This window comes from Colius striatus, chromosome 8, assembly GCF_028858725.1.
Source record: "Colius striatus isolate bColStr4 chromosome 8, bColStr4.1.hap1, whole genome shotgun sequence".
NCBI classification, from domain to species: Eukaryota; Metazoa; Chordata; class Aves; order Coliiformes; family Coliidae; genus Colius; species Colius striatus.
The window spans coordinates 27,628,175-27,649,959 of record NC_084766.1 but is presented as its reverse complement, the minus strand read 5'-3'; the positions used below and the strand labels follow the sequence as shown (position 1 = coordinate 27,649,959).

General features: G+C 40.7%; 1 protein-coding gene across 2 annotated transcripts in view; it reads left to right on the top strand.

The window, feature by feature from the left end:
- The window catches only part of LOC104550109 (VPS10 domain-containing receptor SorCS1), a 297,789-nt gene extending 286,089 nt beyond the window's left edge, over positions 1 to 11,700 (top strand). For both annotated transcript variants that reach the window (XM_062000965.1, XM_062000964.1), the window contains 5 exons: positions 4,008 to 4,107; positions 8,491 to 8,596; positions 8,772 to 8,932; positions 10,193 to 10,311; positions 11,644 to 11,700. In XM_062000965.1, coding sequence (XP_061856949.1) covers positions 4,008 to 4,107; positions 8,491 to 8,596; positions 8,772 to 8,932; positions 10,193 to 10,311; positions 11,644 to 11,700 — 543 coding nt within the window. The remainder of the gene's footprint in view (positions 1 to 4,007; positions 4,108 to 8,490; positions 8,597 to 8,771; positions 8,933 to 10,192; positions 10,312 to 11,643) is intronic.
- Positions 11,701 to 21,785: the final 10,085 nt, after the last annotated feature.

Sequence of the window (21,785 nt, the reverse complement as noted above, 5' to 3'; positions counted from 1 at the left end):
TGATACATGAAGAATGGTTTCTATTACTGAATTATTTTTGCACATCATGCTTAATTCTGCAAATGAAGCAGATAAAGTCAATGAGGCTCAGTTAAGGACCAAAACTAATTCTGAAAGCTAATTATTTTCACAAGGGAGACTCTTGAAGACTATAAATTAGGAGACTGCCATTTAAGAAGTTTTGTCTTCAGTTGAGTTAGTTGCATCTTCAGGAGTGAGAAAGAAACAGGAACAAGCATAAGGCCAACCTGAAGGTCTAACTGTCCAACAGGAGTTGGATGGGTATTTTTTAAATAGGCCAAAGTATTTTGTTGTTTCCTTATCTGCTTTTTAAACAAAACTGCCTCCACTTTAAATGCAGAAATAAAGTGAAGAAGAAGACCAGAAATGTTTTCCATTGAAACCTGCTCATTGTCTCGGTGACTGAGATCAGCCTTTGTGTGGAGATTTATTTCAGAGACACTCTATTAATGTTGTAAACAATTTATATGAGTCAGAACCATTCCTACTTTGAAGTCTCATAACCTGTGATCCACTGAGCTAGAAATGGACTTAGTAGAAGAAAGACAGAAGAGCTACTTCTCCAATCTCAAAGTGAGAGTCCCAAGTGTTCTGTAGTTCATAGATCTCTTTGGAATGGTGAGAGGACCAGAAACATCATCAGTCCTAACTTTGAAGAGCAGTATCCAGTCCCAATGTGAATTTGACTCTTTAGCTGTGTCTAACCTGCTCATAGACCTCAAATACTGACATCTGTAAACCATTGTGCATGGTTTCTATTTCAGATAATTTTTAGAAGTACAGAAATGCATTTTTCTCCTTCTATACTAACTATATGTCTATTTCAAAAAGGATCTGAATTGCCACGTAAAGAGAAACAAAAACATTGTACCAAGCAAGCAAACATTTTAAAAACATGTCTGAATACATCTGTTCTTTCCTCAGAAGTGTGTGTCAGGAATCTCCAGAGCTGCCTGAAGAAGGCAGATGTTCTTACAAGAACTTCTGGCACTCTTGAAGATTTCAGACTGTTGTTTTTTGGCTTGTTCAGATTCCATAAAGACCAAGGCAAAAAAGCTGCACCCAAAAAGCTACTGGGAGAACATATAATTAATTGACACAAGGAAATATGTGGCATGAACAATTGCTGATTGGTTTGACACTTTGCTTATAGTCCTGGAACAGTGACAGCTATTTCTGACTTCTGATGAGATGCCAGAAATCATTTTGTTAGAAGTTACATTTGTATGAGATGTAGTACAGTGAGGTCCTCATTCATGATCAAATAACAGTGATGCATGATCCAATGCAGTGATGACAAACTTCAGTTATGACTACTTCTCTGGTTTTGTTTTTTTTTTCTTTTTTCTTACTGCTTCACTCTTATTGCCTCTCTCCTTCCTATTATTCCTTTCCATCAGCTCACCAGACAAGGTTGAACTTTCTCTCACACACTCAACTTGTCTCCTGGGAGGCTGCCATGGCACCTCTCAGCTGTAATATGCCTGACCATGTTCTGATTTTGCCCTCCTCACTGTACCACAAGAGCCCTTAGGCAGGCCAGGTGACATCTCCATTCCTTCATGTCCCTGGTGCCCAACAAAGTGTCACGCTGACTTTCTTGAGGTTCTTATATTCTTCCAGATCTTGTTCAAATCTTTGATGAAACCATTCTCCAGTACTAGATAGCAACATTTGCTGGCTGCATTCTCAGTTGCACACATATCAAATTAAGTCTCTTTTTGTATAGAAGACATAATGTATGGTCTTTTCCTCTACCATTTTCCTGACCATTTTGTGCAGACATCACAATGTGTTGCATAGCCTCAACTGCCCAGGCAGCGTGAAGATCTCAGAGCATGAAGGAACAGAGTTCCTGCAGGGGTATTCAGGACAGTTGTTAGGTCATATTTGCAACTGGAAATGTCCAGGGTGATATTTTTCCCATTATTTCCATGAGCTATTAATGTACTTGATTTACAGCATATCGATCTGCATCTGTTGCTCCAGTTTTAGAGATGAGGTACTCATCATAGTCATCAATCTTGGTTATTAATATGCTCAGATTCTTAAACAGAGATATAATTTGCCTCCTGGACTTTCTTCATGTACTGCACATCTTTATGTCACCATCCCTGCTGCTCTGAGCTCAGCAGATGGCTCTTTGTAAGCAGGTGGTATTTTTTCATGCTACTGGAAGAAATATATTTACTACTCATTCTGGCACCCCTGAAAAAATGGTAAACTTGAAGAAGATATATTAAAAATATAAATAAAATTCCTGTAAGAATTATTGCCAAATTGATATTGGACCAAAGGCACCTATTCAAGTCAGCAGCAGCCAGAAATAAAATGTATAAGCCAAGGGTATTGAAAGAATCATTAAGAATGTTAAAAAAATAAAAAAGCCAGATAAATCTCGTAGTGTGATAAATGATGGCCAAGGAACATCCAATCATATCTGTGTAGCATTTACTGAAATAACTCAGGCAGACAAAAATGAAGAACAGGAAAAAGATGGTGTAAAAATTATTGGAATGTTCTTTATTCTGACAATTTTTCATTAATCTTCAAGGAGGAGTAAGGATTTATTTAAAACAAATTGAATTAAGTGGTGAGTACTAGAATAAGTCTCCTCTTGATCTTGCTATGGCTATAAACCCCCAACATTCTCAGCAACTGCATATTAAAGATTATGGGATGGAAGGGGGGTTTCTCAGTGTTACAACCACCTCTCCCTACTAAGCTAGCATGCAGAACAGAGTTTATGTCCTCTTGGAAAATTGCTCACTGCTGTAAGAAAATGTGAAATACATGAAATGTCTAGCAGATGAACACACAAAAGACACAGAACAAACTAACGGCACCATGTCTGTAGGCTTCCATTCCTTGATTAATCTATCTGCCTTCTTTTTTGCTTTTAATGGCAAGGTGCCTGGAACTTCTTGGATATAATTAAGAGTGATAAGGAGAAATTGGCTCTGTGCATATTGTGACAAACTGACTTAAAAAAACCCCAAAAGCTGTTTACCAAGAAATTGGAGCAAAGCTTGGCTTCTTCACTGTATAAATACAGATTTCATCAGCAAATGCTCGTCTTTTCTGTTGTGTCCTTTAAGGAGGAATAGCTCGTTTCATTAATGCTACAGCTCTATTGTTGTCATCAGACTTACAGCAAGGTAATCTAGTGATCCAAAACCTCTGTGAAATGTCTCTGCCATCAAATAGAGAGTATAAGAGCATGTCCTCTCTGTGTATAATCCCTAAAAATAGTTAGAAAATGCATTTTGTTTAAGCCGCACTCTGTAGTCAACAGCACTTTCAGCTTTGAGCTGGTTCTAGTACATGCTTAAGGATTAGGGAGCAGCTGGATTTGAAACTTGGAGCCAGATGAAGTGGAATTGGGTTTTAGGACATGAAATTTAAGTGCAAACTAGGTTAAAGACTTAAACTATTCATATGAAATGGAATTTTATTTTAGGATATGAAATTTAAGTGCAAATTGGGTTAAAGACTTAAACTATTGATTTGGATTCAGGTATATCACATCATGAACACGCTCTGAGATCATGGAGCCACTCAATGAGCAAAAAGTGATTTGTTAGGAGGGAATGAGAGCTAACAATTTAAATGCTTCTCTGTGCTTGAGCAGTAAATAGATTTCATTGTTGTGCTGTTGCGGGCTGGTCCTGCAGACACACGTGGGTGTAATGTTCCTTTGGGGCTCAATTCTCTTTCACTGTTGGGCTGCTTCTAAAGAGGTGTGACAGGGCAACTTATTGCTATCAGTCATTTCCAACCATACACAAACAACTCTGGACGTAGCACTGGCAGATACGTTCAGCTTTCACAAACTCCTTCATTGTAAGGTGATGGGAAATTGTGCCTATAAAGTCTGGTGCCTCCGTAAAATCTTTACGCTGCATGCAGCTCTGTTTCCTACCTATTGGCAATCTAAACTAATGGTCAAGAAATAAATACATTTCTTATTTTCTCCTTCTTTCAAGATTTCAGAAACCCTGATCACAAAGCTGAACCAAAACCTGGTCCATTTTGAGTTGAAGCCAGGAGTTCAAATCCTTGTCCATGCTGCCCATTTATCAGCAGGTCAGTATCCTTCTTCTGTGTATGCTTTCCCTATTGCTCTGTAGCACAGCAAACAATATATTCCTTGATGGTAGCAGTGTACAATCAGCTGTATTTTAAACATTTCTTATTTTTATAACACAATTACAACTCAGTGTATGGGCAGGCATTAAAATGCCTGTTCCACCTCCCTATTCTTTATCATATCAAAAAGATATAGTGGCTTTTGCACTTACAGCTAATCTTTTCACTTATGTGGAAGAATTTGCTGTTGTTGTTAAATGAAGTGTAAGTAACAGTAGAAGTGTGTACTTTTTGTCTGTCTCTGAAATGTTCCACAGCTAAGCAGTACCATGGCATGTTCAGCCTGGATCACACAGTGCAAAAGTAACCAGCTAGCCTTGGATATAATCAGATATTCTAGAGTCAACAGACTTTCAAAGCAACTAAGCACAGCTCAGAAGTTGTTCAGCAGTCTGAAAGACTAGAATCATTTTACAGATACACAAACGTAAGATTAGGCAGTTTGGATTTTAACTAATCCTGTCTTGAAATGAGCCATCTCCAAAGTCCTGATATTCAATTACATGCATCTTTGTCTATTCTGTATGCTAAATCTTCATTTGAGAATATAAGACCTATTGAACTCTTACAAGTGATGTGATGAACAAATCCATGTTCAGGATTCTCACAAATTCCTTTTTCTACAGGAGATGGTGATAATTCTGATCAGTTGGTATCAGATTCTTTGGCTAACTTGCAAACTAAAAGTCTCAATTGTACCAGAAAACTGCTCTACAAAAACTTTTTATCATATGAACAGGTCTCCTCAACCTGGTGTCAGTCTTTGTGCTGCCCTATCCATAAAGAGTAGGAAAATGAGACTGTTACAAAAAGGTGTAATGCAAATGCATTTAAATCCCCATGGAAGAAAGCCTTGGTGTTTGCATTATTTCATTTTTCTTAAGCAGAACTTGCTAATATCTGCCCTGGGAATATCGCTGCATATTTCTGCTTTCCATTGGCTGTGGAACAGATGATTAGAAGCTTAATTTTAGACATATTAGAACCAAAAGCACAAAAGAGCAGAGATGCCAATATTCCTCAGAAAACCAGCATATGTAGTCTCTGAAGGAAAAAAAAACCCACAACCCCACAGCAGCTTGAGAAGTCAGTTTGTTTGCTTTATTTTTCTCCTGTAGATTGTAAAAAACCCAAAAAGTAGACATGGAACACAGAAGAAATGTGTGACTTTACAGTCAAGAGTTAAATTCATATACATTCTACATACTGATTGTTGTCAGAGAAACAGTCCTTGGCCTGAATTCCCAACCATGACCAGTGATACTGTATATACTTTCAGAAAATTCTCAGTGCCCATCTCTTTAAAGAAATATATCTGAAAGTATCATAATGTGAGTTTCAAACATAGAATTACCTGTGATTGCTCATCATTTCTGAAATTTCTGGGCATTTACTCTGCCAATGCACGTGGCTGGTTTCCATTTTGCACAATGTTCATTAAAGTCAAGATCAAATCCCAAATTAACATCTATATGTGAGTACTCTGGCCTTGAATATCCTGTAGGCTTTTTCTAAAAAAAAATACAGTTAGAATTGTATTAGTTGTTTCTAGGAAAGGCTCATTCTTACCTCTCGCTACTGAAGAGACTTTCCTGATTTCATGTAGTGGAAGCAGAAGACAAAATGTCATATTCAGCCCTGCTTTTAGTGCAGTAATCTGGATCCAAGTTTTGTGCTGTATGTAGGAGCCTCCTGCAGCTTCTTGGAGAAGAATTCTGGGCATCTCTGCACAGAGGGAATGCACAGAGTCCTCAGCTGGTCCATCCATGCTCGGAGCTGGCTAAAAGCTGGGTAGATCCAGTCCCAAAGCCAGATACTTAGTAGGGATACCACTTTTTTGGGCCACTAAACCTTGTCTGCTGCCCAGAATGAGCCAAAAGTCAAGGTCTATCAGTGTGGAATACTGCCATGCTAAATAATAGTATGGCCTCTAGGCATGGGCTGGCCTCTATGTTGCTAACTCAGGCTGAAGCCCAAGGTGCTTGGCTCAGACGTGCTGTGCAAAGACATTGCCTTCGTGCTTACCAAAATCTCCCATTTTTATTTGTATTTACACACATAGCAGGAATGGATACTTTTTGTCCATAATAGATGCAAACACACATTTGTCCTGCAAGGTAGGCTTTGTTGTTCTTCCCTTTGAAGTCGTTGGTGAGATATGAATGATTGCTGTAACTGGCTTCACCATGTCCTGTAGGAACACTAGAGGATTTTATCTCTTGCAGAAACAAGATTCAGTAAGAATGCAAAATGAGCCTGGACTGCCAAACTAGACATTAAAAAGCCCAGAGAGCAGTCACTGTGAAGTCTTTGAGGGAATACGACTCTTTATCAAGGTGCAGAGGTCATGACTTAGTTCTCTGTCAAAATAAAAGGCCCAATTTCATAATATCAAAACTGGTAAATAGTTTAGAATTTGACAAAACCCCAAAAGCGAGATTTACTTTGCTGCTGAAAACTATTGTTTTGGTTATCAAGGAAGGAGAGGAATTGTCATTTTGAAATCCAAGCTTTTATTAAAAAAATAGTAAAAAAAAAAAGCAGGAAAATGTGGAACACAGCCCAGCACCAGAAGCAGTCCCTAAAAACACAATCTAGGGGGATGCACATGGCCCAGAGGTGATGCTCTGGTCTGTGGTACCCCTTTCCCAGCCTTTTCACTGTGACTCTGTGTTGGACCCCAGGCAGCTGTGGGCTGTAGTTGGCTGAACCACAAAGCTCAGCATGACTTTTTCTAAGTGCACATATATGTATATGTATGCCTACATTTGTATTCCCATGCCTCAGTGAACAGGTTCGTTCCTCCCTGTGTGTATACCTTGTCATTCACAGCAGCAATTTCTGCAGCAAAGAAGCTGCAAGGAACAAAAGTGCAGGTACCTAAACTAGCTTGGAGGGAATATTCAAGCAGAACCTGTAGAAGTGAGATTCTTTGTGTGTATGTGTTATATGTGATCGTGTGGATTCCCTAGAGCACAGAGAATGACAGGTTTTGGCCTCAACATGTTTCACATCTCTATCTTCTTTGTTCAGGCCACACTGGAGGAAAGATTAATTTATGGCAATTATGGACAACAGATTGCAATCCATTTGTCTTGTTCATTCCTTCTTCTGGTGGAAAAAACCACAACAAACCGATGTGCCCAGACCAATAGACAACACTCTCAACTTTAAGGCAGTGTAAAATATGCCAATATTCCTCAGAAAACCATAAATAGCTGTTTATTATCAGGCTCTCAGCACAGCAGTATAACAAAAACACTGAGCGATGCTGAGCCTGAATTTGACCGAGAGCCAGTTTGTCATCCCACAGAACTGCAGAGACCCACAAAATACAAATGCAAAGGGACAGAGCAGAGATGAGTGAGGAATTCACAATAATGGATCGTTACTCATACGTGTGAGACCTGATCTAGGTGGGACCTGCTTCTGCAGGGAGGTTGGGCTGGATGATCTCTAAAGGTCCCTTCCAACCCCCACCATTCTATGATTTCATCCTGGTGCCACACCTTTCTGAGCATAGCCTGCTTGATGTAGGAAGGATAAGATTTTTTACTTTGTAAATTTTTTTGGTAAATTTTGGCTTTATCAGGCTGGATGTGACAGCTGAAAATGTGTGTGCATGTGGTGTGTGCCTGAGTATGTGTCTGCTTGCGTGTGCATGTTTTCTTGTGTCTTCTGGCTCTGGCTTAGGGTATGTTCAGAAGAGTAAGAAAGGGATAAAGGAAGGAAGTGAAAATGTCAGAGGTGTGAGAAGAGCTTGCCATGATATGGAATGATGATCAGATGGTGTCTGTGAAGCACATTGCACTTCCGATTGGGAAGGAGCAGGGCTGAGCAGAGGACAATACATTTGGTGAGCATCATTGCTTCAGTAAAATTGAGGAGACAGTTGCTTATTACTCACTGTGCATTGGGAGATAGCTAAAGTAGCTCAGCTGTCAACATAACAAGTTAGCCCTTGGGTACCTCCAGGATTATCGAGAAAATGCCAGTTTTGGTACCCAAGTGACCTCATTTACACTACCTTAAATAATTGTCTGCAGTATAAGAGAGCATGTTTCAGGTAGTCCTCTAATAGGCCAGAGGCCTCTAAGGAGAAAGCTACGGGACTTTACATCAAGGGGTAGGTTGAGCACCACTAATGATCTGAACTCTGGTTAAATCCAGGTAGATTAGAAATGGAGAGAAGCCCTGAAGATGTCTGAACAGCTAAGACCTGCTACCAGTGCAGTAAGGGTAGAATGAGGTATATTTCTAGAGGAAGCAACTTGCACTCCAGGCTAGGAGTGGCTCTGATCTTCTGTCCCTCTCTTGCAGCTCCCCTGGTGGACCTCACTCCCAGTCACAGTGGTTCAGCGATGCTGATGCTCCTCTCTGTCGTTTTTGTGGGACTAGCTGTGTTTGTAATCTACAAGTTCAAAAGGTACGACCCTCCCTGAGCCATTTCCTTCTCCCCTTGGCTACCTTTCACTGAGGTGTTTGGGGTTTGTTTTACTGGGTTTTCTTTTTTCACAATGGTTTATTTCTTGGTTTGTAAAAGCTGATAGTGCATCATCTGCCAGAGTACCCCACAATGATGGTTTCTGTTAATGTTTTAGGAAGATTCCTGGCCTTAATATATATGCACAGATGCAGAATGAAAAAGATCAAGAGATGATCAGTCCAGTCAGTCAGAGGGAAAGCATACCTAATATCCCTCAAAGTGAGCTGATGAGCCCTGAGCAACTAGTAGATGAGAAGTTGGAAGTCCAGCCCATAGGTAAATAATTTGCAGCATCCTGCAGCTGGTCAGACTCTGACTTATAATTGGCTAATCCTTTTCTCAGCCTCTCCCCTTCCCATATTCCTGCACAGTCCTCCTCCCATCCTCTTCTGCTGCAGCATTAGTTTTGCTACAGGAAACCTTGCTAACTCTTCCCTCTCCCTCACTGCCACATGATGAAAGGGAGTGGAACAACTTCAGGCTTTTTCTTTCTCCTAGTTGCTCTGTTTAGATCCCTTCCTCTTCCCAAAAATCCTGCTGGCATTTAACTTGTGCTGTAAGGCAACTTAATTTATTTTGCTGGAGCTGATAGAGTTGTGGGGCTAACCCCCTCACCCAGGAGAACTTCATCCACCCTCACCTGGAACAAGGAGGTGAGCGGGTGATTCGGTAAGTCAGATCTAACAGCTAAATATCCATTGATGTTTTGACTGCTGTGGCCTTTGTGCTGTGACAGACTTTGTTGCCAGCAGCAATGCTAGCCTGGCTGATTCCCAAGGAAACTGAACAAATCCAGGGATCTCAGCATCAGGCAGCTGGGTTTGGCCCCAGGCTGATTTCATAAGCCCCAGGCTTTCATAGGACCTAAAGTGAAAAGACCTGAAGTGGACATACTGGGATCAGTCACACATTTGCTCATGTTTTCTGTTACCCTGACTACAGCAGAAGTATTAGGATGCAGCAGGGAGGTTTCAGCCTGGGGACATGTTCTGCTGAAGCCAGCATTGCTTGGGCATTGCTCAGCTTCACTCATGAGGTGACAGTTCTGCAGGCCCAGTCCAGAGGTACAGTACAACACCCCTGCAATAAGGACATGGACCTATTTTAGAGCAATTAAAATTTATAACTGTTTTGACCTAGGAGTGAAGCATAGTGATAACTGAGATCCTTTATTTGCACAATTTCATCATCTTAACCAAACCTTAGATTTTAGTGTTTGCAGGCTTGGGGTTGTAGCTATTGCAGAGAGGGAGAACGGGGAAGGGCAAGTAAAAGAGGGAATGTGATGTGCAAAGATTGTGGCCTGTTAAACCACCTGGGAGGAAAAAGAAGATAGTCTCTTGATGAAACTGATGTCTAAGCTGGAATTCTGCTGCAGTCAATACTGATCTCTCCTCATGTGATCATTAAGGAGAGATCTGGTAGCTATTAAAAGCTTTTAGACAACTATTCATCAGCAGACCTGGAAATCCCTGCTTAGCAGAATACAGGATGGAGTGAGGGGACCAACCTTCCCGTGTGGTGTTCCCCATACAGAGCAACCCCAGGCCACAGTCCAGAACCCAAGGAAAGGAAATGCAACCAAGGTAGTCTGGACAGAGGACTTCCCAAAAGCTTGTGGATCACCAAGAGGTTTCAAGCCAAGACCCGGAGCGGTGGGTCCTAAAATTTAACAATTGTTTTGTTTGTTTCTTTTGGTTATTTTTCTTTTTTTCACTTTCCCCTAGAAGCCTCCAAGGCAAAAATGATGGAAGGTGCTAAGGGAGAAACACCCAATTTCAGGTCAGGAACTCTCTAGAGTTAGATGGGCTTTGAGCTTCCCTTTTCTAAAAGAATGTGATGACTGTGGTTCGTGCTGTTTCAGGGGTAGGGAAACACATGTTTTCACACACCCCTTGGACTGAAGTGGCAAGAATCAGTTACCTGCTGGATCTGTTCAAGGCACCTTCAAAACTATTCTTTCTGGTGTTGTTGGAAAATAGATCCTTGAAGCCAGTAGGATAAGAGTAGTCAAAGACAATTTTGGGAGTCAGTTTTCATTTGGTGCAATGAGAAGAAAGAAGCATTTCTGGCTTCTTTCAATAGCTAGCATTTTGTGTGTTTCTCAGCTGGTGCACTGGACTCTGTGTTGAACTAGAAACTGGCTTTTTATAACTCTTTGGTTTGCACCTGTAACTGCATGAGTGAGCACAAAAGGTAAATGTATGGGATACGTAGGCTCAATTCTCTATCAAAAGGAATCGGTCCAACAAACTGCCTAAGAGTGTTTTTCCATCTTGTCAGTAAGATGAATGAGGAAACCAAATCAGAGCTCATGAACAAAATGAAAAGGTCTGGACCTAGGTGTGAACAGAATAGAAAGCAAAAAGGCTCTTCACTCTCTTATACAACTACCTCATCTGTTTCTGGAAAACGACAATTTCTTTTTTAATGAGTTTTCTTTCTTTTGGGAAAACAAAGCGAGACTGTAATTGGGTGTTTCTCTTTTGTGTGCTTATTAGGAAGCCAGGGTTTTTCAACCCCTTTGACTATCATTCAGGGAACCTTCCTTGGAGAAATCTGAATTAATGTCCCTGGATCATTTAATTTTCTCTCCAAGCTCTGGCAGTGAAAACCCACAGTTCCCATTTTCGGGATGTGAGTGGTTTAGGTTCTTCTTTTGCAAATGCAAAGCTTAAGGTTATTTATGAAATCTCCAATACCTTATTATTGCAAATGAGTTACACATTTCCTCTGAGGACCTCAATCCCTCCTTCCACCTCTCTGCTCTGGCCCTTCCCTCTTCTGTTCAAGATGGGTGAATCATCTTCATTAGCAAAAGAATGGGACATCACCTTCAGTGTTTTGAGTGACATTTCTGGGAAGAATGTGTTATTCTGGAACAGCTGAATCCCAAAGTCCAGCAAGGTGATATCTTCAAACATTTTCCTTGCCTAAACCTATTTGTTCTTTACTGACTCTTTTATTTTGTTCTTTCTTTGACACAGGAAGTATTTCCACAGCTGCTGAACCCCAGAGCACAAAAGAAATCCCTACCTATGTAAATGGTTGAATTGAGGACACCGATGTATATCTATATCTAAAATAAGAGGAGAACTCACTGCATTTGGACTTTTTAATTCTTCAGATGACAAAGGGTTTTTAGCTTTAAGCCTGTGCATGTGGACATTATACTGAGACCATAGTGGAACTGCATTGTACAGGTGTTCAATTTTAGTGGGGGGTGGGGGGAGAGGAACTGGTACCACTATTCACTCCTGCAGCCCTTCCCCTCACCCCTCCACTTTCTCTTTTTTCTGATCTGTCTCTAATTTGTAGAAAATTCGTAATGATATAGGCCAAGAATATGCATGTGGGTCTTTTCTTTAGGGAGAGGGGGGGGCTGGGATATGGGGGGGGAGAAGGGGTGGGGTGGGAGGGGGAGTTTTAGGGTTCTTGGCTTTAGATTTAACTGCTCTTTTAGCACTTTGGGCTGCGGGAGGGCTAGCTGCCCCAGCAGACTTTCGTAGGACACAAAAAATTCACACTGGAGGTTAAAGGCACTGAAAATATTCTTGGTCAGTCTGGTTTCTGTCTTTGTTTGGACTCTGCCCTTCGTTCCTGTAGCTGCAGCTGCTGTCAGTGCCCCACGGCTGGGAGGAGGCTGAGTGCAAGTGTGGGTGATCCCAACCGCAAGGCCAGGCTCTATCTTAAACAGCTCTTAACCTGCTCACACCAAGGCATCTCACTGATAGCTCTGTTCAAAGATAACTTCCTGCCTCCTGACCTCAGCTGGAACAGAAATAGGATGCATTTACAGGCAGAGAGGTCTGTCTCTACTGCACTTGCAGATTATTGCCAGCATGAACTTACACTATGCTCTGTACCAGCCTTACACCTTCAATTTTGGCTGTTAACACCATCAACTGCTTTTAGTGCCGATGTTTGAATTTGTCTGGGGAAGTCCCAGGAGAGTTTTTGGGAGCCACCCCAAGGACTGTAATTTTTTGGAAAGACACCTTGTCCATAGAGTAGGCAGCACAGAAAAGTCCATGCACCTTCTTAGCAAACCCCTTTGGTTGCAGATCTGGAAACTACTGCCATTCTGGGCAGAAGAGGGAGGACAAAGGAGGATTTGCCTGAGATTGTTGCCATGCATTTTGACCCCCAACACCACAGGACCCCTCTTGAACAAGATTTGATTTCTTACCAATAACATAAGGCTGTGTCTTACACTGCAACTAGACATGAGGCTGCAGGACATGTTCATGTAGACTATGCAAGGGAACAGCAGGAAAGCAGGGTTGGCATATCTTGAGCTAGTCCTCCCAGGACAATGGATATCTGTCTGAAGCCTAACCTATGGTCATCACAGCTGTTTATTTCCAACTCAACTCAGGTAAGCCTAGCACCAGGATTTTGGTTTGAAGTGCAGAGAGGAAGGTAATAGCCAATATAATTTTACTTATCTATGTTAGGTGAAGGCAAATAGAGGCCAGTTCATATTCAGTGTAGCACACTTAGGAGACACCCCGGTTCCCATTGTGGGGGGGTTCTGCTCCATCGACTTTGCACACAGCAGCCTGAGTCAAAACCAGAAGCAAACAGTGTTGTTGGTGTTGCCTGGAGTCTGGGGTGTGGTGCTAATGGTTTTCTGTGTCACAAAACGGGCACAAGCCCCCATCAACCAACGTGCTGGCAGACAAAAAAAATGTGATACCAAGTGTAAGAACATTAGACCCATAGCAGTCAAAGGGTGACCACAGCAGAGTCCTGTGCCTCTTTCTGCAGTCTCTCTGAAGTCAGGTAGAAACACAGCTGTTTGTATGGCTTTGCTATTGTGTTTGCAACTACAGCTTTAAGAAAGATGGGAAGGTTTTTTGCAGCAACTGTATAATACTCCCCACTGAAGTCCAACATTAGCCAACTTATTTTTATAGTAAGCCAATCAAGAAGTTTTCTTAGAGTGTTGGAACTATTTCTAATTTTAAAATTACTTTTTTTGATGTACTTTTTCATCTTCTTTTTTCCCTTTCGTTAAATACAAAGTAGCGTAATGTATAATTGCTATTGTTTATTGCTTTTACAGTCATATTTATTAAACAGATTATGTCTCTAAATGAAGACCCGTGTTTTTGTTGCTCATTTTAGCTCTCTGTCATTGACTGGGATCACATTAAAGATGATGACTTCAGAAAGAGAGTGGTGTTCAGTAGAAGTGGGAGAGTGTGGTGGCTGTGTGCTTCTGAAACTATAGTACGTAGAAGTAGGATGTCAATATGAAAGTAACTTTCTCAGCCCTCAGGCAAAGGGTTCACAGTATAAAGTGAAGATTGGTGCTGCTATCTCCACTTATGGATAGGGAATCTGAGGGATGCAAAGGTGCAATACTGGTTTTTTGGTTTCCAAATAGTCAATGTCAGAGCTCTGAGCAGCTGCCTGGAACTCCAGCTCCATTGGATATCCTTCCCCATACAGACTCTTTGTTAGAGGTTCCTTTAAAATATCTTCTTGGCTACACTTTTGCTGGCATTGATGAAGGAAGGTTGAAATTATTTGCATCACTGATTAGTTGGGTTTTACATGTGAATAAAATAGGAAGTTTCAATCTGCTTGCCAGACAATAGTAGATGAATGTTGCTCAGAAAAAGAAATAAGATGTAGCTCCTCAGCTTTTCAAGTCAAAGTAAACAGTGGATTGTTCTGCCTCTTATGCTCCATGGTTCAGTCCTCTAACCTTTTTTTGTACCTATGACATAAGACTTTATGTACATATAAATAGTCTAGGATCTGAGGTTCAGACATCATGACCAACCAAGGCCATGGTGTGGCATGTCAAGCCCAGGAATGATGACTTATTGGAAGAGTGTGTAGCAAAATCCCTAAAATGTTAAAGTGGACACTGCAAACTTTCTTCCAAAATGAAAGGCGAAGAAGGGCTGGTGCAGCCATGGCCAATAGTGCAGATGGCTCACTCAGAGATGTGTACTTTTATGATTCAAGTATCCACCTGAATTAGCAGGCGTATGTTTTGGCCATAAACAGCAAGTCTGGTTTTGGTAAGCATCTCTAAAGTGTTTTCAGATCGTTCTCTTCAGGTTTTTTTGTGTGTCCTGAGTCAGAGATTGATTGTTGTTTGTAGTTGTTTTCTGATTTGTACAACAACACTTCACTGCTAATGGCTGAACACTGAGACAATAAACAAAGAATATACCAAATACTTATAAAATCCAATATGATTTTTCTCTCAGGATATTATCATACCTTGAGAGGAAAAAAAAAGATTCATTATCCTTTGTCAGAAAGAACAAGGAGTTAAAATAGGGTTCAAAACTTGAAGTATTTTCCAAGTTTGATGTTACCTTTCCTGGAAATCAGTAAGTGTTGATGTTTAAATACTTTTGAGGATCTAAGTCACAAACAATTGCTTGCTGTTAACATGTAGCTATGTTCAATTGCTTAAACTTTTGCTGGAAAGCAAGGCTGTTAAAGCACTTGCTGAAATGGTCATGCAAATAAAGAAAGAATTCCAGTGACCCTAAAGGAACCCTGTCTTGGTTCTGGCAGTTTCTACTGAGAATTTCTGACGATTGCATTTAGTCTGGTACCTAGAGCTGATAACAAGGGATTAGTGTTTTATCTGTGTGCTGTCATCTCTCATTGAATACATGGAAAGTTTCCTTGCCATGCTATATCTCTAGGTACATTCCCTGTTTTAAGCATTGCCCCTGATTACAGAGCTACTACATTCACAACATTAAAAGAGAAACTTTTGTTTTCCTTCAGTTAATGAAATATCATTCTCTTTCATGGAGAAATGCAAAGCATATGAATGAAGACTGAAGTAAAATGGTTTTCTAATCGATAGGATCAAAGTGCTATCATGTACCAAGTCATCAGCCTAAGAGATAGTTTTCATCTGCAGTTTTAACTTTACCTTTTCTTTTCTCTTGTTTCCTGCTGGAAAATGTGGCTGTCTGTGGCTATTCACTGTGCTGAAAGTGGGATGCAGAAGAAATCTGTATTGTTAAAGCATTTCTCAATGCAAGAATTTCAAGATGTCTTGTTTTCATTGTGGTATGGCCACCTCAGTGCTCAGTGTTCTACGCATATCAGTAGCAGAGGTGACACTGTAACTGGCTAAAATGAACAAGAGTATAAATTTCCTTACCTCTTGTGATAATTTATGCTGCCTTCTGTAGGAATTGTATGAGCTTTTGTTAGCAGAGAATAACACCAATAAAATGTATCCAGTCAAATATTTAACCTTGACTAAGTGCTTGGAGAGTGGGGCCACCAAGCTGTAATAGCCCAGTCATGTGTCAGTAGAATAGAAGACAGACAGCTATTGGATTTCCTCAACTTCTGTGATTCTGTATGACATCCAGCTGTTGTAGACAGAATTACCACTAACAGTAGCCAGGATATTGCTTATATTGTGCTTCATATTCAAATTAATAGTATATTCAAATTAATAGTATAGTATAGAATCGTTAGTCTGATATGTGGGATACTCTGTCTACCAGTCTTCACAGAAAATAAGCTACAGTGCCAAAGCTTTGTAGTTTTTATAATCTTTTATGGAGAAACCTTGAGAGACAAAGGTGCAAGAGAAGGAATATTAGCAAAGCTTGACAGGAAAATCACAACTGCCTGCCTTCCACACAACATAGGCACAAGAAAACCCTCTCTTTTTGTAACAAAAGTCTCCTCCAACCTTCCCTAAAAATAATTGGATATGATGACGTTTCTGGGATTACAGCTACTCTGGTAACTAATTGCTCCAAATCTCAAAAGTGTGGGCCAGTCATCCTGTGGACCAAGTCACTCCTCATCATGCTTCTCCTCTAGAGGCAGCTGGAGGGTAGAGCTCTGAAACCCTAATTGGACTGACAGCTGTCTCTGCTCTTGCTGCTGCTGCCAAGAGATGAATAATGCATGCAGCACATTTACATGTCGTGTTGCAAAGGGCTTTAAGGGAGAAACCATTTGATTATTAACCCTATCTGTATGGGAGGAACATGTCTCTTGGCCACTGCAGAGAAAGCCCAAACTGAGGGACTGAAGCTTATCTCGGCAGCAGAAGGGTCTGGATGCAGGTGTTTCCTTCCCATTGCCTGTTAGGTGCACTCTGTACCAAGGGTGCCTCCTGGAGCTACAACACTCTCAGGGCAGAGTTCTGTTGTTGGCATTTTGGCTGCAGCTGGAAACCTCCCTTCAGCTCTGTGGCACACACAGGTGTTACACCGACTGCGCATTTTAAGTGATTCCTGTCCCATGTTACCTCAGGTGAGTAGATGAGACTCAGCACTGCAAAGAAGTGGATGCTGTGTATTGTGTGGAATGTTTATGCCAGGTGTTTCACAACAGATAACTTTTTCTCATTTCCCACATCTGCCTAGTCTCACCCAGGGAATATGAGATTCAAACCACTCTAATTTCCCTTGATGCTCCCCTGAAACTACAACATGTCCGTAGCAGACATATGGAGTTTCTTCTCTTCCTTCTGTGGCTTTACATGCGAGATCACTGAATCACAGAAAGAGATCCAGTCCAGCCCCCTACTAAAGCAGATCTGCCTAGGTCAGGTTACACAGGAACGCGTCCAGGCGGGTCTGGAAACCTCCAGAGAAGGAGAAGATCTGAGATGCAGTTCTCTAACTAGCTGCACCTATGTGTTTCTTGCCAAAGTGCTTGCACAAGAGATCCAGAAGAACCACTAATAAACGTACAGTCAAAATCCTTCCTCAGCCTCTGCTGCAGAGCCACAGGACTGGGGAGACTGACTTATGAGACACTGATTTCTTGGAGTGGGCTGTTCATGGAGTAGGCTTTCCCCTGCTGCTGCATTGACCCATGTAAATAAAAGTGTTTTCCACTACAGATGAACTTGCAGGAGTATCGTTTGGTTAATTATTTATGTTCCATTAGCAACTAGAGCCCCTGGTGCTACAGGATGAAAGACAACTTGTACCCAAAATAATTTGCAGCTCGGTGAGGAAATTTTCAAAGCCACAGAAAGCAGTTAGTTTCCCAGACAATGTTTACACTTTGAAAAACATTTCTCTAATGGATAAGAGAGGCCCTTCCTGAATCCAGACAGTTTTCTTCCTCACTTAAGACCTAGAATACAGCAGTGGGGTTATTAACCTTACCTGTATCACATTTAGCTAAGCCTGAAGCAGGGTCAGAGCCAGTGTGCTTGTATGAGCTTGGATGTGGCTGCAGAGGAAAGCTCTGTAGTTAGGCTGCTGACAGTGCCCCATCAGAGGCTGACCTGGCCATCTGCGCTGACTCATTTTGCACTCCTAGATGCCTTTTTTTCCCCCCATGTCTCCATGCCATGCTGACCTGAAAAGTTACTGCATTGCCAGCTGCTGTGGGCCTTCCTCTCATTTTGTGAGTATGCTCAAAGACTTCAGCTCACTGTCTCCAGCTGGCCTCATTGTTTAGCTGTAAACCAGAAGCACTTCCTTTACTGTTGTTCTTAAGGTTCTTCAGCTCTTTAATAGAGTTACAAGAAGAGCTCATTTCTTCTAAGACACAATCATGGCTACTGAAGGTAATTTCAGGGGAAAATAAACACTAGTTTATTTTCAGGAACACCTTGTGCTGAAACTCCTCAGGCACTCAGTGTACATTATGATATAGGAGGATTAGATTTAGCAGCTCTTAACAAAAATGAAATTATGATCCATCCCTTGCCATCTATTTTGCTTTCCTATTAACCCAAACATTTTTTTATTAAATAAAAGCAATAATTCTTTTACCTGTAATTACTTCACCTTTTTTTTTCCTAATTTAAAAGAATGTTCTAGTTTCAGAGACACGAAATTTATCTTCAATCCTTAGTTTTACCTGAGCTTTTCTTTCACCTATATAGTACTTCTGCTAATTATCTTTTTAATATGAGATGATAATGCAGAAGGCAGACAAAATTATTCCATTTACTTCTTAGAGCTGGATTCTAAAAATACATTCTTGTATTGGCTCTCTTTTGAAATTCTGATTTCCACATTGTGCATTGTGCACATTTTTCCAAAACTTGCAGAAACAAAGCTTCAACTCTTGAGAAACAAATAGATAACAAGGAGAAATGATAAGTATTTCTAGCTCTGAAGTTTGATCCCATTTTCAGATCTTAACTGTCACTTCTCTAGCACTCATGAAAAACCACTCAGAAATTAAATTATAGAAAAGCCAGGACCTGGGGAAATATAATCACAATAAATAATAACAAAACAACACCACCACTAATAATAATAATGTTCTCCTTTTTTATTAGATGATGCCTGAAAGAGCATTAAAACTATGTCTACATAGAATCTCCACCAGTTGTCTACAGATATCTACTGGTTGGATTAACTAGACACTAGCTAGCCTTTGATTTTGGCATCTTTGAATATTGGAGTGCTTTTCCAAGGGGCTGATAAATATACAGTTAAAAGGAGACTTTTAGAAGCATACAAAAGACGTCTTGTGTGAATTCTAGTAACATTTTTCAAAGAACTACAAAGGCTTTCCTTTTCTTGAAGAACAGATGAATTTAAGAGATTTGTTAAAACTCAGCTGAGAGAGACCATCAGAGTTATCAATGCTCATTGTCAGAATTTGGCAGCAGATTAAAGTACTACCTTGTGTGTATTTCTAGTCACATGGACTTATTACCTTCTTCACAACCTGATCCTGAATGCTTGAACATAGGATGAAAAAACTAGGAATAAACTCCACCACTCATGTGCTCCATAATGCTGCATACAGACTTCTGAAGGAAGGAAGGAGGGGGGGAAAGAAGGAAGGAGCCTCCAGTGAAAGAGACTTTCCTGGGAGAGACACCTTTCCCTCCTGTAGTCCACAGAAATCCCTTTCCTCATCACCTTGCTCTAACACAATGGCCAGAGATGTCAGGGAAGCCGAAGTGATGGTTCATGTTTTCCCTCAGCTAAGGTAAGGTGATGAAGGCAGTGAATTATACAGACAACAGCACCAAGTTCAGCTGAAACATTTACCAGGAAAACTCCTTTTACCAGGAAGACTCAGAGGTGCACTCCCTGTTTATAAGAGCTGCCTGGAGTTCAACACACCATGTTCACTCACCAGAAACCCTATCAGCAAGTAAACTGTCACTAATCTCTCACACTACTACTCCACAAAGCTGCTGCCTTAGTCTTCTGGAGAGAAGACTCATCCACCGTCTTTTCAGGCTGACCCTCATTTATTGCCACCTTTTGCAGATTAATTGCCAAGACAGCAACACTGAGGAGTAGTATGTAAACCCCTCTCCATATGCATTGGAAATATATCAGTGCTGTGCTTTTAACACCAGATTATCTTTTTTTAAAGAATTGACTTTGGATAAAACTAAGCAAACCTCCGAATAATTTGTCACATTCTTTTCTTCAAAATATTACTATTTTAATAAGAAGTAAGTCTCTACTGGGGAAACATAATTCCCATTAAGGAGACACACCAAAGAGGAAAAAGAAAATCCCAGTTCCCTATAATAGAAAATTTTACTGATAAAGATTGCCAGACTGCTTCCCCTTCTGAAACTTTTTAAATCCTCAACTGAGAGCATATGAACAATTTGTAGATTTTGAGATAAGTGACACCATCATTCTAAATAAGTGCAGCCAGAAGGTTCCTCCAAGATAAAAAAAAAGAAATCTCCATGAACACTGAGGATGATTATTAGCAATTTTTACTTTGGTTTGTTTGATTAGAGTCCTGAGTTGTTGCAAATATGGTCTTGATTATCATATTAACCAGCAGACATGGTAATTACTAAAAGATAAACCTGCAGGTTACTACTGGATTGAAGTTAGTAAAAGATCTCATTCATAATTAAATTCACTAGACTTTTTCCTTAGCCTGCAGACTCATAAATAGATCTTGTTTTTAAAATCCCTTTCAGCCAAATAACCACTTAACTAATTACAAATTAAATCTCTTAGTCAGGCTAGTTCTCGGGGAATTGCATTTTAATATTATTATAATGTAATCTAGAGAGATGTTTTCTTTCCAGCTATGAAAATAAAAAGAGATATTTTCAAAGGTATTTTAATTCATTTTTCTAAAAGTGAGTTCAGCAGTTTGCCACATTGAAACCAGCATCCCTCATTTACCCACAGCCTGGGAGCGCTACACCCTGTGCACACCATTACCTCAATGTACCTAGGTCATAATTAGCAACATCTGTGTGCTCTTCACAAATGCTCTGTCACTGAACATCTAAATTTATTTTCCTTTATCCTCCAGAGCAGAACAACAGTGAAAAATGTGTCTATTGCTGAGGTGTTCACAACAGTCATAAGTGTTGGCTAGAGGGCCAGCAGAGCTCACATGAATTTGTCCACACCATTCTCTGCTATTTTGAAGTGCAGCAAAGATGGTTTAGCTCTCACTTTAAGATCTTCTCCAAAATAATGAACCATAGGAGGAATCTTCTGGAGCTCAGTGCTGCAGGCACTGTGGCTGGGCAGCCCATTAGAATGAGCCCATGCAGCCCTGCAGACACCATACTCTGCAGATAGGTTCACACAGTTCTCTTTTTCTCTTATATAGATGTTCAATTTTCTCCAGCTTTTCTATCTCCTGGTGTGGTTATGCCACATCATCCAGAAAAGATAGGCCAGAGTTGTTTTCAGGAAGGCATTTTTGTAAAGGCTTTGTAGGCAACCCAGACTCATCCTGGCTCAGACTGGCTCCACCAGAGCAGGAAGTATTAGCTTTAGAAGATATCCCCTTCCTCAGCTTGCTCCTGTCTCCAGCCAGCAAAGAGAGAGTAACAATGAACTGACTGTTCTGGCCACTGAAATATCCACAAACCAGAAAATTTCAATCCAGTTCCTGCTTTAAGCTTAGTGATGTCTAGCTGAGCTGGGAAGTTTCCTTTAGAAAGACATTATTCTTAATTCAAGCATTCATGTCTTTTTGTTATAAAGATTCACATTCAGAAGAAAGTCAACTACAAGAGAAAATAAAAAAACATTCTACAGGGTTTTGTAGAGCTCATGACAGAAACCTAATTCAGTAACTTGATAATGAACAAGAGCACAGCACTCCCCTTTACCACTGTAGCTACACAGGAAAAATGAGTCCCTGGAGGAGGTCTGGAAGCCACCAAGACTTGTCTAAGCTTGAGCACAAA